At 36.5% G+C, this 16,345-nt stretch overlaps 1 protein-coding gene across 5 annotated transcripts in view; it reads left to right on the forward strand.

Annotated features, from left to right (window-relative positions):
* GRB10 (growth factor receptor bound protein 10) overlaps positions 1 to 10,699 on the forward strand; it is a 146,882-nt gene extending 136,183 nt beyond the window's left edge. For 4 of the 5 annotated variants that reach the window (XM_075212633.1, XM_075212635.1, XM_075212636.1 and 1 more), the window contains 7 exons: positions 944 to 1,042; positions 3,076 to 3,147; positions 4,136 to 4,252; positions 6,606 to 6,672; positions 6,753 to 6,840; positions 6,993 to 7,086; positions 9,275 to 10,699. In XM_075212633.1, coding sequence (XP_075068734.1) covers positions 944 to 1,042; positions 3,076 to 3,147; positions 4,136 to 4,252; positions 6,606 to 6,672; positions 6,753 to 6,840; positions 6,993 to 7,086; positions 9,275 to 9,421 — 684 coding nt within the window. In that variant the 3' untranslated portion in view covers positions 9,422 to 10,699. Of the gene's footprint in view, positions 1 to 943; positions 1,043 to 3,075; positions 3,148 to 3,696; positions 4,253 to 6,605; positions 6,673 to 6,752; positions 6,841 to 6,992; positions 7,087 to 9,274 lie in introns of those variants that run through there. The other variant, XM_075212637.1, reaches the window with a different exon arrangement.
* The last annotated feature ends 5,646 nt before the right edge of the window (positions 10,700 to 16,345 follow it).

Here is a 16,345-nt window from a genome sequence, read left to right on the forward strand (position 1 = left end):
CTATAAATTCCAGATGGAAATCACTTGTTTCTCAATCTCAAATTTTAAATATAATGGCTTCACATCTGGAGATAGGTGCACCCTACACAAATTCAAATACGTAGAGAAAACAACTAGAAAACACCTTATGTGTTTTAGGGGCACTCGAGGATAATGGAAATATATAAAACTTAATCAATCTATGATAGTATAAATTAAAATAGTATAACTCAAGTTATACTATTTTAATTTATACTAATAAAATTTGATTAAGTTTTATATATTTCCATTATCCTCGAGTGCCCCTAAAACACATAAGGTGTTTTCTCTACTAGAAGTATGTAACATTAACACAAATCTGTTCAGTTGCAGGTCAAAAGTAAACAGACGTAGAGCATGGTCATAACTGTAATAAAATAGTCCTAACATTTAGATAGCTGTTGAGATCTCTAACATGAGGAATTCTCACGCCCGTGTTCCATGCAATATATCTCAGTGTAAAGCTGACTGGGTCTCTTGTCTCGGACTCTTCCATTATGATTAGACTGATTAACAAGGAAGAGACAAGTGTTCTATTGGATTATTTCTATTCTGTAGAAATTTTGGTTTTGTTAAGATCATTACTTTGATGTGTTGAGATTTAGCACTAAGAGAACATGAGTATGCAGCTGTGCCATTTAGGTTTTATTTGGCAATGCGTCTTCAGCTTGGTCCTTGCACATTAGTATTGTTGACATCGTTCTGTACAGCATCTCTGTGCAGATGCCGAACATATAGGCCAAATCTAAACACTTTGTTTTTTTTAAGCACAGTCTAATGTATTGCTATATTGTTTGTCTTGTTTGTTAACAGGATTTAATATAACATACAAATATTTTTTTAATGGTATGTAACATTGTCTGATACTCATGTTGGGGTGAAAAAAATTATCTTGTGTCTTTTGGTTTTTTTGTTATTTCTGTAGCCCAACAGAGTCAGAACAGATGTTAAGGAGCTGCGATTTCTATGTGCAGAAGATGAACAAAGCCGGACATGTTGGATGACTGCATTCAGACTGTTAAAGGTACTTGAACGTATACTATAGTACGTTGGCGTACTATAGAAATAAGTGGTGAAATGTGTAAAAATGGTTCAAAATTATTGCAGTAAGTGGGAGCCTGTCAATGTGATTTATTCTGCTGTGATACTGACAGAAAAATTTGCCATTGCTTAGATATTTAAAGGCGCACTCTGCATTAAACGTTCATTTTAATGGAGCCCCAGGGATTGCACGCTGAAGTTGTTTTTTCCTGGGCTCCTCCATTTCTGTAAATTGGCTCCTAACTTTGGCTAGTTGTGTTAACCATGCTAGTATGTCCAAAGGATGGTTGAGTAAACTTGCTTACCTATTGGTCTGATTTAAAGGTAAATTCTGTGCAACTGCTCAGTGTTCCTTAGGGCTCCAGCACTGCTGTAGCACAGCACTGGCAGAGGGGCTTCATTAAGGTAATGTGGCATCTCGGTTAAACTAATGTTTAATGGGGAGTGCACCCTTAACATCGCTCTTTTTTGTGAACTGCATTATAGCATCGTGATATTTGACAATGCTCTATAGCCATAATACCTAAAGATCAATATTGCTAAAATAGACTATTTGTGCTATTCAGTTTCTTAGAATGTTCCTTTTATTACATTTTGTTTTATTTGGTTTAAGTGCAATAAATTAACCAAACGTGTTACTAGTGCTTGCTTCTCCATCTTTTCTCTTGGTCTGAACCCTCTGTCAGTTATACTGGATTGGCAACTAGGACTTTTTAAAAGTAATCATTAGCTTTATGGTGGTCACACTAAAACCATGTAATACCCACCTAAAGTGCATTGCTGAAATTAATGTACAAGGTATTGGCAGCCTTCTCTCCCTAAAATGGTATATTATAAAACTAGTATTTTAAAAAGGGGTTATCAATGCATGTATAATTTGGTAAAGCAAAGCATATTTTGTTTAGTGTATAATTTTAATACTTACTGCTCAAATCTGAAAGTACTTGAAGCCTCCACTTCCAGAAAATCCAACACTTTAGGTTTCACGTGCTGTAAAGTTGCAAAGCTGAAACTTAAATTAATTGATGGAAGGCCACCTCCAGGAGTGGAGCCTGCGGCTTAATTTGGCTCAAAAGGGAAACCCGCCTGGACACTGATGGCTCCTATTCAATCTGACCATCTCTCAATCGGTCAATCCTCTGTCTTTACACCATTGTAACCCAGCTTTTGGATTTTTTCTCTCCCCTCATCCTTTGTTATCCTGTGGTAACTTTGCTGTCAACACCTGCTTAAGAAAACAGCCTGAAGGATCAGGAGGTCCTAATCATGTTGAAAATCAATATCAAGCAAGCTTTTGCCCATTTGCTCCATGGAGGATTAGGATACCTGCGTAACTGTCTGACAGGTGTACTGCCCCAGCCAAACTTCCCACCTGTTACTGTCCTCTTAGCAGCTTAAGTTAGCGAGTTATAGTACTGAATGTTCAAATTTTTTTTATAAAGGTTTTGTTATAGTAAAATATGCACAATTAATAAAATTAACTTTAATTTCTAAATGTCTGTTGGTGCATTTTTATTTGAATCCAACATGCTGTTTAGAGCCCAGGGTTGACAAAGCTGCAGAAGCTAGGTTAGAATACAAAGTCTTGGTATTTATGTGAATAATACTTTTCATATAGTCAGTTTTATAAAGCAAGGGCCAAAACACTTTTAGAATCTAGAAGCCAGTCTTAAAACTTGATAGCAAAGTAAATCTTAAACACTTTTGTTATATGCGATTAGCCTGTATACACACCAACACTGAGTTATTACACTACTTGTAACACACAAATACTTTGAAAGTAGATATATGAATAGGCGGAGTTCTGGGCTTCGTAGATAAGGATAAGTAATTTGAATTGGATTTTGGAGGACACGGGAAGTGTAGGGATTTGCAGAGAGGTGCAGCAGATGTGGAGTGAGAGGAAGATCAGTTTTACTGCTGCATTTATGATGGATTTAAGCCAGAATAGATGTTGAGGAGAATGATTTGTTTTTATTTTTCACTAAACTTAAATTGTATCTTTTCCCTTTACAGTATGGCATGCTTCTTTATCAGAATTATCGAATTCCTCAGCAGAAAAGCTTGCACACAAACTTCTCTGCACCAGTAAGTCCACAAAGATTTAATTGTTACATCACTGTGTTCCATGTAATGAGTTCCAATTGCCTCCTTTCCATTTTCAATATATTGCTGACCCTTTGATAGGGTAGAATTTAGTTGCAGAAGATGTGTCACTAGACATCACTGTGATGTCTGACTGCTTACATTTCTGGCCATTACAGTAAGTCTCCACTCATTTTTCCTTGCACCCCTGTGGGGGATAAATGGTCAGAGATTCAAGCCAGTACACTAGTGCGAGGTGTCCAGAGACGCACCACGCTGAATGGAATCGCCCCCTTTGTGCATAGTGACCGATGCAACAGATTTATTTTTTTAATTAAAATTTGTTACAGCTGCTTTTCATGCTTTTTACATGTTTAAAAGTGATCAAAAAAGTAGCTTTGGCATTTTCTATTTTATTTTATGCTTTATGCAAAATAAAACAGTCCTCAGTTTGTACAGTTTGGAGTAAATGTTGGAGAATGAACCCCAAATAGCCCCTTACTACTACTTATGTCTTCATTGTTGAAAAATGTCTGTTTTTATTTATTTCAGCTGAACAGCAAAACTAAGTGCACGGCCACTCTTGATGCAGTGATCAGACTGGTTTAATTTAAGTTTTTCTTTGTCCACCTTTTCACATAGCACTCTCATACCTATGCCATATAGGCGACTAGAACATATGTGTAATTGGCCTCTGTATGTAACAATGTTCTCAATTTTCTTCTATCAATTATTATTGTTTGTTAAAAGCAAAAGTATGATACTGAAAAGATTACCAAGAGTGATCCATGGCTTATGAGTTATTGCTTTGACATTGTAAGCAGCAGCTTTTATCATAACTTGATTACTGTTTTTTATGCTCTTTGTGGGACATTTTTAGTTTTAATCTGGCAGCTACACCATACACTAATAAAATAAAAATGTATGTACAGAAGTTAGAAACAAAACTCTAAGATATTTACCTTTTTAAAGTCCTGCGATTTTCTTTCAGAGAAGTGTTTCAGAAAATTGCTTGGTTGCCATGGATTTCTCTGGACAAACAGGAAGGGTTATCGAAAATCCGTTGGAAGCACAAAGTGCTGCAGTGGAAGAAGGTCATGCATGGAGGGTAAATGTTACATTACATCTTCACACTACTTGCCATTCAAAATATTAGGAGTGTAAGTTACGCAAATTAACACAATCTCTAAATTGTTCATTAAATGAATCCTGTTTTGTTGAGCATGTTCTGCCCAAACAAATCATTTGGGGGGAAGGGGGTCTGTTAAAGCCAAAGGAAAAATTAGTCAAGATTATTGGGTCTACATCTCACTAGCAATACTTTTGTCCTGAATGCAAATACTGAAAAAAGTGTATATATGCCATCGTGAAAGAGCATTCCTTTTTAAAATCTGTAAAAATTCCTAAAATCTAATGTGACAAATAAAATAACCGCTTTTAATTTGTCATTTATTAAACATAAATAAGGAACCTGCACTTGATGGATGTGGTGATATCCTGTGTTTGGCAAAAGCTAAACGTGGTGTTGAACATCAAGACCAAACAACTCAACTATCGTCTCATCTGTCCACAGAAATTGTGTTCCAGAAGTAGTATTTCATTCAGAAGTAGCTTTCCCAAAAAATACAGTTCAGTATGGATTAGTCTTGCATAAAATGGGCTTCTCCTCTTCCTTTCCCCTCCTAACCCCTCTAGGGCCTATCTGCTTTACTTTGTTGCCAGGAGGAATAGGAAAGCCTTGCACTCCATTAGGGACCTGCAGCCACAAAGCTGCATTAGGATTACATCCAGCCGATTATTCAGTGTTGCCTTCTCTTGTAACATGGCGACTGCAGTTCCTCACCTCTGCACCTTTTAAGATTGGTACATTGTGGGAGCAAGAATAAAAGCTCACCGTACTGAAACCCAAATGCTGACAGTGGAAGGAATACACTTGTGAACACAGCAGTTCTGTTTTGTTTATTGGAAGGCTGTATTTTATTTTATTTTTTCTGCAACAAAGTGGACATGGAGGAAAAGCGGTTCCACAGAGGCTGCAATATATATTTGTATGTGTATAAGCCCAAGTACAGTCGTAGGAAAATAGCAGTGTTTTAGGTCGGACTCAGACTGGCAGTGGAATCTATGATAAAATCTATGATAAAAAGCTGGCTGAAGGTTCTGCTGAAAGAGTGTGCAGAATGCAGCCTCCCCTTCATATAATTTGAAATGTTAAACTGGATGAAGGCTGCACTGGCTAACACACTTGCTGCAAAGTCCAGATCTGATAACATCTTTTATTAGTGTTGCATGGAGATTTGAGTCAGGTGTGCAGCAGGTGGCGTCAGACATCTGATTTATCTGATTAAGGCTCAGCTGTTTCTTCAGAGGAATTTAATTTTAGTCTGGATTTATTGGAGCATTGGTTGAAAGCTATTCACAGTTATGGAAATTGAAGATGTTTCTTAAGTCAGTCTTTACAAGAAACCTTATTCCAGGGGCGTAAGAAAAAAGGTATCTTTCCACTGAATAAAGTTATCAATAATTTCGGGAATGGAAGTACTCAGATAAGCATTTCGCTAACATGAAAAGACTTTGGGGAGTGTATCACAAACCCTGGTGACCTATGGAGGAAATGAGTACTTTCAACAAAGCTGGACAGCAGTAGCTAGATTGTCAAAAAAAAACCTACCATTCCTCTTGAGAATGTTAATTCCATTAAGGATGGTATGGACAGGAACAATTGGAGGAGTTAAAAAGCTATATATAACAGGCAAAATTAAGGCCTACAGCTGCAATAGCCAGAACATTGCATATATGGGGTAATTTAGAAAAATGTATACGGGATGGATTAGATTGAACTTAAGGTTGTCTAAAACAGATGACTTGATTTTTTTTCCTCCTGATCTTGAAATTATGGCATCTAATTTCTGGTAAAACAAGTTGGCTACCCCAGTATATGCCTGGTAAAAAAGGTGATCAGATGCTGCTAGTCCACATGGAGGCTATATAAGGATGCAAGCCTGGATGGGCTTTACACAAGGTGCTATCGGCCTACTTACTTCAAGGGTTTTTTGTGTTTGATTTTTTTTTTTTTTGTTTCTCCATCAAAGAACTACAGAGCCCTGCACAATAGTGCTACCATAGAGACCCACTCTACGGTAGATATCAAGGTAGGAGACAGAATTGGACATGTGAGCAACAATAGAGCAAGGTTCAAGATTGATCTACTCCTTTTTGAAGATCTTAACAGAAACTTCAAAGATCAACAAAACCTTAGGCATTGGCTTATAAGCCAATTTGACCAATTTTTAATTATAAAATATTCAGTCTTCAGTGTGTATTCATGTATTTTTTTGCATATTAGGATGTTGTAGTATTTTCTTAAAAGGTCAAGAAGTACAAAATTTAAAGTGTAATGCAATTTATGAATTGTCTTTATACAGTGAATGCTAAAGTGACTTCTGGCTTTTATCTTACAGAAGCGCAGTTCTCGCATGAATGTGTTGGGTAGCCAAAGTCCACTTCATCCTTCCATGCTTAGCACAGGTATCCACAGCAGACTTCCATTTTTAAGTTTCATATGAGGTATTTTACTGCTATTAGTATTAATATTTTTTTTACTTTAGTAATTCATAGGACGCAACCTTGGTTCCATGGTAGAATATCAAGAGAAGAGTCGCAAACAATCATTAAACAGCAAGGGCTTGTGGATGGGTAAGTAGACCCACATATATTTATATAGTATTACAATCAATTAGTACCATGTCTGGCATCAAAAATGTGTGTATAGATGTAGGTGTAGAGGCATGTAAGTAATGGCACACAATTAAATTACTGGAATCTTTTCTTTCTTTGTTCTCTTGCAGCCTTTTTCTACTTCGAGACAGTCAGAGTAACCCAAAGACATTTGTACTTACACTATGTCACCACCAGAAAATAAAGCATTTCCAGATTTTACCAGTAAGTAAACATTCCTGTAAAATCTGCTATTGCAAAAATGTATAACAGTTTGTAAGGTTGAACCTCTGGCTATTACGTTTTCGTAAGAAATTTTCCAATGGTGTAGACCAGAGAAGCTCTGTTCTGATTGTAGATTGGTGCGAGAACAGACACTGAGGGGCCGGGGAGAGTGTTATGTCCAACTGTGTTACTAATACAGATGGCACTACTTTTTAGATCCTATGAGTGACGAATGTTTACAGAAGGAAAGTTTGCTTTAAAACACTGTCTTCAGAAAATTCTTTAAATTTGTACATGGAGTATAAACTTCTATTTATTTTTTAAAGTCAAATCTAATTAATGAAAAACAGCTATAAGGAATTCTAGTGCAATTTTTAGTCTTCTGTCAACAATTTTTGTTTGTAAGATGTTAGCAGAATATACTTAATGATTAAAATTTTATTTTAAACATTCATTTTAAACAACAATGCCACTTAGAGACAGGGAGTGTATTAAACTACAAAATGCCTACAGTACAGTATTTATCACAATAGCACAAATAAACATGATTAATTCGAACACTTTCACTTAAACTACTTATCACATGAGTCCTTGTTTTGGAGTTCTCCAAGCTTGAGTCTTGGTTATGACTGTTTAAACTATGTAGGCATTTTTTTTTTGTGGGGGGGTTTGGAGCTGTACCGTATCCAAATTCCATTTTTTTTATATATTTTTTTTGCGCAGCATTTGTAAACCTTGCTTGTTTCACTGTATGGAGTTTTCTTTGTAGCTAAACAATTGTTTAAAATTACAATCCTATCAGGATGGCTTTATCCCAAAATGTCATTGAAAACTGGTGAATTATGTTATTTGCCACTGATGTATCAGAGTGACTGTTTCCTTCTGTTAAACCAGTCTGTTATGGATTGTATGGTACAGTGGTCTGGAACACAATTCTTACTTTTTTTTTTTTTTTTTTAAGAAACATTGCAGTCCTGCTACTCAGTCTTTGTTCAGTGTATTAGGATTGTCTTGATGGATCATTTTTTTTCCCCCCTCCTTGGGATGGGATATATACGGTAGAGCCTCCTCTTGCCCTGTGTATTTTCCTGCCTCTAACTTGGCGATCCTGGTGACGAAACAGTAATGCTGCAAGCTGTGGAAGGGCTGCCTACCTGGGGCACATCAGATTGCTGCCTTAGGAAATGCTCTTACAGTAATTTTTATTTTGGAGTCAGATTGCGAATCCCAATGATCAGCGCATGTGGGGATCTGTCAGTTTTCATAGGCTGCAAAGATGGAGAAACAGGCTGTGTACTTGCATGAAAAAGATGTTCTTGGTTCAGCTTCCAAATAAATCTTTAATTTGTAGCATATCTGCTATCTGTTGTTTTTTTTTACTGTGAATTTCTTTGAGACGCCATGGCACATGGGAGCCCAATTTCCCATTTATGCTTGTATTGTCGTGTGTGTATATTCATCAGAAGTAAGCTTTGGAAGTCACACATACACACAGGAAGTAGAGGAGCTACCTTGTATACCATCCAAGGGGTGGTTTTTTTTAAAAAAAAAAAATATATATATATATATATTTTTTTTTTTTTACACCTGTCTCTACCTAACCAAGAAAAGAAAATTACCCATATTTGTCTGCCATGCAGTCTCTTGAAGAAAGGGATTTGTTGGTAAATCCGTTTTGTTTTTTCCCTTTACACATTAATATTGGTTCTGATGTAATGGGTTTCCCTTTAAGGTTTGTTTGAATACAATAGGCTCTGATTCTAATCAATCATTCCCTACTCATGCAGAATGCCCATAGTTTTGGAGTGGGAGGGGCTAAAACAATCTTCAAAGCAACTCATTGAAATGTTTACAGTAGCAGACTATTTCAAAAAAGTGTGCTGATTTTATTGGAGGTAGCAACCAAACAACTTGTGATTGACATATGCAATCCTGTCCTCACTAACAAAGTGCCATCTTATGAGGAATGGGATGGAGCAAAGTTACTGGCAGAGAACTGGGTAATAGATGACTAAGGATCTCCAATAGTACATATTTGTGATTTTGAGGCTCTGAGACCAAAATCTTCCTGCATCACTTTACTAAAACACATGTCTGACATAACTAAATATTCAAACCAGTTAGATGTATAAATTAAAAATTGTATATACTATACATTAAAATGTATCCATTTTTATTTACTTTCCAGTGTGAAGACGATGGGCAGATGTTCTTTAGCCTAGATGATGGAAATACCAAATTTACAGATTTAATTCAACTTGTTGAGTTCCATCAGCTAAACAAAGGAGTTCTGCCGTCCAAGCTTAAACACCACTGCATCAGAGTGGCCTTATGACCTCCGACAAAAGACTGTTTGGATAAAGTGGAAACATTGACTATGGGGGTGGGCCTGGTTATATTGGGTGGGAAAGACTTTTTGTTTTTAAACAAGCACCTTCTGACTGGATTAATCAACTGGTGCCAATTCATCACATTTGGCTAGTTTCTTGTAGATCTGCCAAGCACCACCATGTTCTAGCATCTCCAATTGGAATAGGGTGGTATGTAGATTGAGAAATAAAAATGCAAAACAGCCACGGGTTTTATTTTGGGGCTGGGCTGCTCACCAGAAACAAGCCCTGAACAATAATCCTGGGATAGGTTGGGTAGGAATTGGATGTAGTTTAGCAAGCGGGAGGGTGGGAATATGGACTGTTGCCCTGGAGTAATCTTGACAATTAAGACTCGTTCGTTTACTTTATATATTTTTTAATACATTTTTGCACTCCTGTGTTTGTTTGTTTTTTGTTTTTTTTTGTTTTTTTTTTAATATGGATTACAGCATTTTAAAAAGCTAGTGTGGCATTTTAATTCATGCAACATTTTGGTATGCTGGAAAGTATGAAATGCTACAACTTAAAAGGATTATGGGGGAAGAAAACAATCAAGAATTTTCTGACAAGACTTGTGCACCTGTCATCTGCATGCATATTTTGGAAAGCTCATCAGGAGATTGAAGCAGACCTATTTCTCTTTCCACACTCTCCAATAAGCAAAATGGATATTAAATGTCTGTCCTAATAAGCTTGAGTCTGTAAGTGATAACTATGCATAAATGTTTGAACTACAGTTTCTCTCTACCTTAGTCAGCCTATCTTGCCTGTCAGGAAATGTCACTGTTTATAATACAGTACAAGGCTAAATGGCCATACTCTTTTAGAACATGCCTAGTGCTGGAGGGCAGAGAATGTCTGCATAAAGTAACAATTTTGGGGGTTTTGTTTACTTCTCCCCCCCAATTTATTTTATGTAGTTTTTCAGGCACCTCTAAGGAGAGTAGACCATAAAGGAATATTAAATTATAACAACGATCTGATGGAAATGGGAATTTAATGTAACAAGTGACCGGTTTATAGGATTCTCACTTTATGTCCTATTGATAGAAGAGCTACAGAAGAATACAATACAAGGCTGCATATTTACTTGGGAATCACTCACGACCATAAAAAGCTTCAGTGAAACATATCGTCTGTACCATGCAACTACAGTTTGGAAACACTGTATTTTAGATTATGGAACACATTGTCATTTCTTTATTCCATGTATTTGCCTCATATAAAATGAAGAAACTTGATTTTATGTTTGTTTTATTCATTTGTAGTATACAGTATTTTGTAAGATGGAAGTGATGCCTTGTTGAACACTGACAGTGTTCTTTATAAATGTGGTCACAGAATAGACATCTATGCACTTGGCTGAGAAGGCCTACAATACATTATCAGCTATTTCTTACAGATTCAGGTTAATGCCATTTGTCTTAGTTTAGTCTAAGAAGTAAAAAAATATATCAAACGAATGATGAGACAACCAGGATTAAACTAGCTCCTGTGACTAGGTTTGCGGCATAGCTACAATTTTTCATGTATTTGTTTTTTTTAGATTTTGTAATGAAATGCCATTTTTATGATCTGACCTCATAAGTAGAATTTCCTTTACAGTCATTGAGGGTAGAGGGTAAAACGTTCCAAAATGAATTCTGGGACTCCAGTGGTTGCACCGTTTTCTTGATGTATATGTGAAATACAGACTCGTGTGGTGTCTGGGAATGGTGTTTTTTGTCTTTTTAGTAATGCACATTGGAAAAAAAAAATCAAACAAAAGTATAAAATAACACGAGCAGGTGTTTATTGAACTAATCTTATCTGTTACCAGTATTTTGGGATGCGAACAGATAACATGCATTTTTATCTTATTTTTTATTTTTACTTTAAGCATTTTAAAACTAGTGTGGCATTCTAATTCATGCAACTGTACTTTTTAGCTGTTGGCCTCTATTATGCACTAGATCATGAGCATGCTGTGACTGTTAGTGATTGCCAAGCATATAATCAATTTATTTCATAGGGACTAGTAGTTCTAAATGTATTAAAACTATATTCTTCTGAACAAGATCAAAGATGAAATAAGGGAAGTGAATATTTTCAGTGTCTTAGAGCAGTGCTGTACATGTAGGCAACTAGCAGAGCTGGATTAAAGCTTTGAGGGGGCCTGGGGTGCTTAAAACAGCAGGGACCCATAATCTAAAATGACTCCTCATTCATGAAGTTGAAAAAGTTACCCTTGTATCTCTCTCACTGCACTCTCCCAATAGCATGTTGCTTACCTTTCGTTGTTGAGACATCTAACCTCGTTCTACAGCTCCACTATGCGCTCTTTGCTGCTCACAGGAAGTGAATACATTTCCTATCTGAGCACTGGATTGTGGAGCTGCCTGACGTCTCCTCTGAACGCTCTGGGGAAGTCGTTGGTTTAGAAGCATGCATTTAAAAAGGCAAGTAACTGTCTGACACCCTGTAATCTGGCTCTGAAAGCTAGGTCTCATTTTGGTAATCATGTTGGAATCCTGGCAATCTTTATATACTAAGGATGCGATTCAATTCGGTAAGCTGTCTCATATATCATTCATCATTGTCTAATGCCTCCTAGGGTGGGTGCAAGCAAAAATTTACGAAATCCAGTCCTACTTTCAGGGACAACGAGATTCGCAGGTCACATAATTGAATAGCTCTCCCAGCATAAGATGTGGGTAAAATACATGGAAGACAACTCCCACTGAATTGAATCTCCCCCTAAAAGTTTTAATCTCGGCAACTTGCATTTTGTAGTTGCAATTTAAGAGAATTGTTCCAATACTCAATCATTAGGTTGATTTTTAGATTCTATTTCACAGATATTTGGTCTGATTTTGACATTATGCCTCCAACTATTGTAATATGACAAAACATTGGATATGAGGCTTATATACAGAATGTTGGTCAGGTGCATATGTTTGAGCAACTTTGTACAAAAGTGTTTGGTCATGCCCAAATACTTTCTATAAATTGACACTTCATAAATTAAATATGTAGATAAAATGTATCGCCATAAATGGTGACAGTACCCCCCATAACTTGTATCAAATTAGATGGCTTTTGGCATGTATCAAAAAAGCACTCAAAATGTAAAAATTAAGGGGGATATAGATTAAGATAATACTTATGTTGCTGTCTCTGCTCCCAACAAATTTGTACATTTGCATTATCGGAGACTACAAACATTCTTTAATCTGATGACTAAAGCTCCAGAAGTCTTAAGACCCTGCCTTTCTCAATTCCAATTACAAATAGTAAAAAAAAAAAAACATACACCCCGGTAAAGAGTTTGAATTGTCTGCTGTCTGTGGAAATGACTTGCTGGACACTGGATGGAACGCTTCTTTTAAATCCTTTTATTTCTGGTATATTGGCTCTGGAACACTTATGTAATGTGTTTAAATAACCATTTCTGTTTGCTTACCCTTTTCAAGAAATTCAAGCTTCCCAAACAGTTATATACATACAAAGAAGTTCATTTTAAATCATTTGTAGATTTCAGGAAATTTAGACTGGAATCCTATGGAGATCTGCAAAACGAGTGCAATGTCTCAGAATGATGGTGAAAATTAGTTGTAAATAGTTTGCAAGTGTCCACTATTGGCCCTGTGCGTTCGGTCATCTCTTGACCCCACTAACTGGCTCACAGACTGTGCGGACTTGTAACAGAGTTCTAACAGCCTGATCTGTGTAGCCAAATTGGAAAAGGATACTAGTGGTCAGACAGAATTGTGTGGCCTGTTGCTGGCTTTAGAGCTGACTGAAGATTTCTACCTGTAAACCCACTGAAGAACACAACAAGGAGCGACTTGAATTCTGATGTGGTTAACAGAACCTTTGAAATGTATGTAGAACATACAATTGCAAACAGAGTGTGATCTATTCTCCAGGAAACTATACATTTGTATAAACACATGCTAGTAAACGTCAAGCATCAACCACCCAAAATATATATTTACAAAAAAAATCACAGAAAATAAAAAAACTAAACATTTGGTGGTTTAGTGAACAGCTAAATAAAGGGCAACACAGCTTGATGATTAACATTTAGTGGCATATTCAATTACGATTCCGGTCCGCGGGATCGCGTCGGAACGGGCCGCTAACTTAATCCACGGTACCGCAATGTGGGTTTTCGTTCGCAGTCCATAGGGTTGCGTACAAAAATCTGTTATTGCGCTACCGTACTACCGGCAATAGTGCGCATTTTCCGTGGTAACGTGGATTGGAACCCTAGTTGAATATGCCCTTTAATATTTAGCAGACCATATAGTAGCACACAATGTTTTGCAAACTGTTATCTCTCCATCAGATCAGATGAATGGAGGATAAGGGCCACTAAACGCAAACATTTTAATTCTCTGGTATGAGCCATGAAGGTAAAATAGTGTTTACTTAATAGACCTGCAGAGGGAATGTGAAATGAAGTACTACCTCGCTACTCCACTAGAGACAACAGAAGCTGATGTGACCTTTCTGGCCCTGTAAATCAACCAATTCACACAAAGCAAGTCGCCCAAATCACTTTGTGCAATCTGTTCGCTAAGCACCTTCGTGCTGTTATGGCAGCCTGCTGCAGAGAAACGAAATATAGCATGGAGGACTTGGAGTATAAACACTCCAGTTATTTCATGTATATTTTTTTTCAGCTCTGTAAAACCCAGTGTGTGTGTAAACATATATATTCTTGTTCTGAAGCTGTGTTGCTCTGTCTGTGCATGAATAGATCTTTAGCTGGTACCAGAACCTGAGCTGTAAGCTGTGATATCAAGTGGTGTGGTTTTTCAACATAAGGGTGAAGTAATAACCACTGTTGTATGTACCCTGTTAATAAAGAAGGTACTAGTGGATACATAGATGAAAATTGTAAAGGAAAAATGTGTGCATGGTATAAGATGCATTTTCATAGTGATTAAAATTGTATTCATCCACTCACTAGATTACCTAGACTTTTTTTTTTTTTTTTTTTTCTCCCCAGGGCAGTTCATAGCATATTTTCTATAAACATTATTACACCCCATGGAATATATCAAGCCCTGTTCATTTAGCCTCAACAGCACCTGTATTGGATTTCTTGCTCTCATAGTATACAGGGCAGAGTTAAGAGGAGGATTATTAGCCACATACCATATGTGTTTTTCTTCTAATCAATTATTTTGAAGCACTCAACAATTTTATCTTCAATACATGTACCACCCTGAATGGATTCCATACACTTCATTTCAAAGTAAATCCTACACTTTAAAGAACAAAGAAATCATGCAGTATCACATTGTTAAAATGTGCCAATTGATTGAGATATGGTTAAAAAAGGTATTTTAGTTATGACTGATTAAATAGGGCAGACAGACTTTTTATTGAAACCTTACATCAGAAGCATGATGTCAATGTCACATATAGCTATTCTACCATTCTCGGTAAGACCACGTGCTAAGTCCTAGCACAGTGTTTCTAATGTCCTTTTTTAAATTCCATGTATGTAAAACTGCAAGCCATTCTACACTTTATTGCAAGCTATTAACTCTTGCTAATTATATACTAGTGTTTTGCCAGTACTGGATTAAAGTGAAATGCTGTTGAAATACATTAAATAGAAAAATATCTTTCTACAATTGTTTTACTCCTATGTGCACAAATGTGCTGCAGCCCATAGAATCCAATTGACTGGTAACTTAATTTTTATTTTCTAAACTGCTAGCAAACAATCTGGCTGCTATGTGTTACAGCACGTCATATGGAGGAGTCCTAATATATTGCAGAGTCTCATGCAAATGTGAATCTTAAAACATATTAACTGTTTGCATTAAAATATTAGGCAATGTTAATTTACTATAGATTCATCCATAAAAATAGAAGCTTAAGCAAATAAGTGTGGAATATGTACTTTAAATATTTCATTACCTCCAATGGATTTTTAGTCCCTTTTTTTTGAAGCAGGTGTTTTTTTGCACTTGGATCAGTGTTTGCCATTATAGCCAGTCTGTGCCTTAGATTATTTTATTGGCTAAATTACATATTACATTGTGGCTGGCTTATAAAAACATTTTAAATGATGCATATATCCAGATTATTATTTTTTTTTATAGCAACCTATTTGCATGATTAGGATGACCCATGCTTTTATAGGTGGTCCTCAAGTAAGGGAAAGTCTGTTTTGTTTGCATTTTGTATTCAAAGCAATACATCGCTAATGTATTGAGGCAAATTTGTGCAATGTGTTTGTGTAAATACTTTTCATGCAAGTTGACCACAAAGGTAGTTGTAGTTTTGCCTTTGCTGATGCCTCAGACTGTTTCTGCAGCCCAAAAAGCCATTGATCCTTCAGCGTTTGTCAGAAAAATGAAACCCAGAAATGTAATCCAGGAAGGGACAAACGTAAAATCCCTGGAAATGGTAACTTAAATGTATGATCTTGTGAAGTGGGGAGGGCCTTATGTGACTTGCTTTGAAATGTGCAGTCATGGTACTGTCCTCTGCTCTGCGATAACGCAACTTGCATCTTTTTGCACAGCGGTTGGTGGGGTCGTTTTCATAATAAATTGCGTCATCGTGCCTACTCCTAAGAAGGTTGGTCAAAGGGGCATATTTGACGTTAGGACTAAAATTTTCACCCAGGAATATGGACATTGCTTTTTTTTTTTTGGTTTTGTTTTATAATTCTTTTATCATACTAGTCGTTTCCTCAGGTTCCAATCATGTTAATTTTCATATGCCCCTCCCAGCAGCTTGCCTTGTAGCACAGGTCAAATGTTAGTCTTAAGGGTCTTCCTGAAGAGTCTGATTTGCTACCATATAGTAAATACATAGTTTCATGTTACACGAAAGTAAACTAATATTTATAGCACAGATTTTAGTTTGTTTTTTTATGT

The sequence above is a fragment of the Mixophyes fleayi genome, chromosome 5, assembly GCF_038048845.1.
Source record: "Mixophyes fleayi isolate aMixFle1 chromosome 5, aMixFle1.hap1, whole genome shotgun sequence".
NCBI lineage: Eukaryota > Metazoa > Chordata > Amphibia > Anura > Limnodynastidae > Mixophyes > Mixophyes fleayi.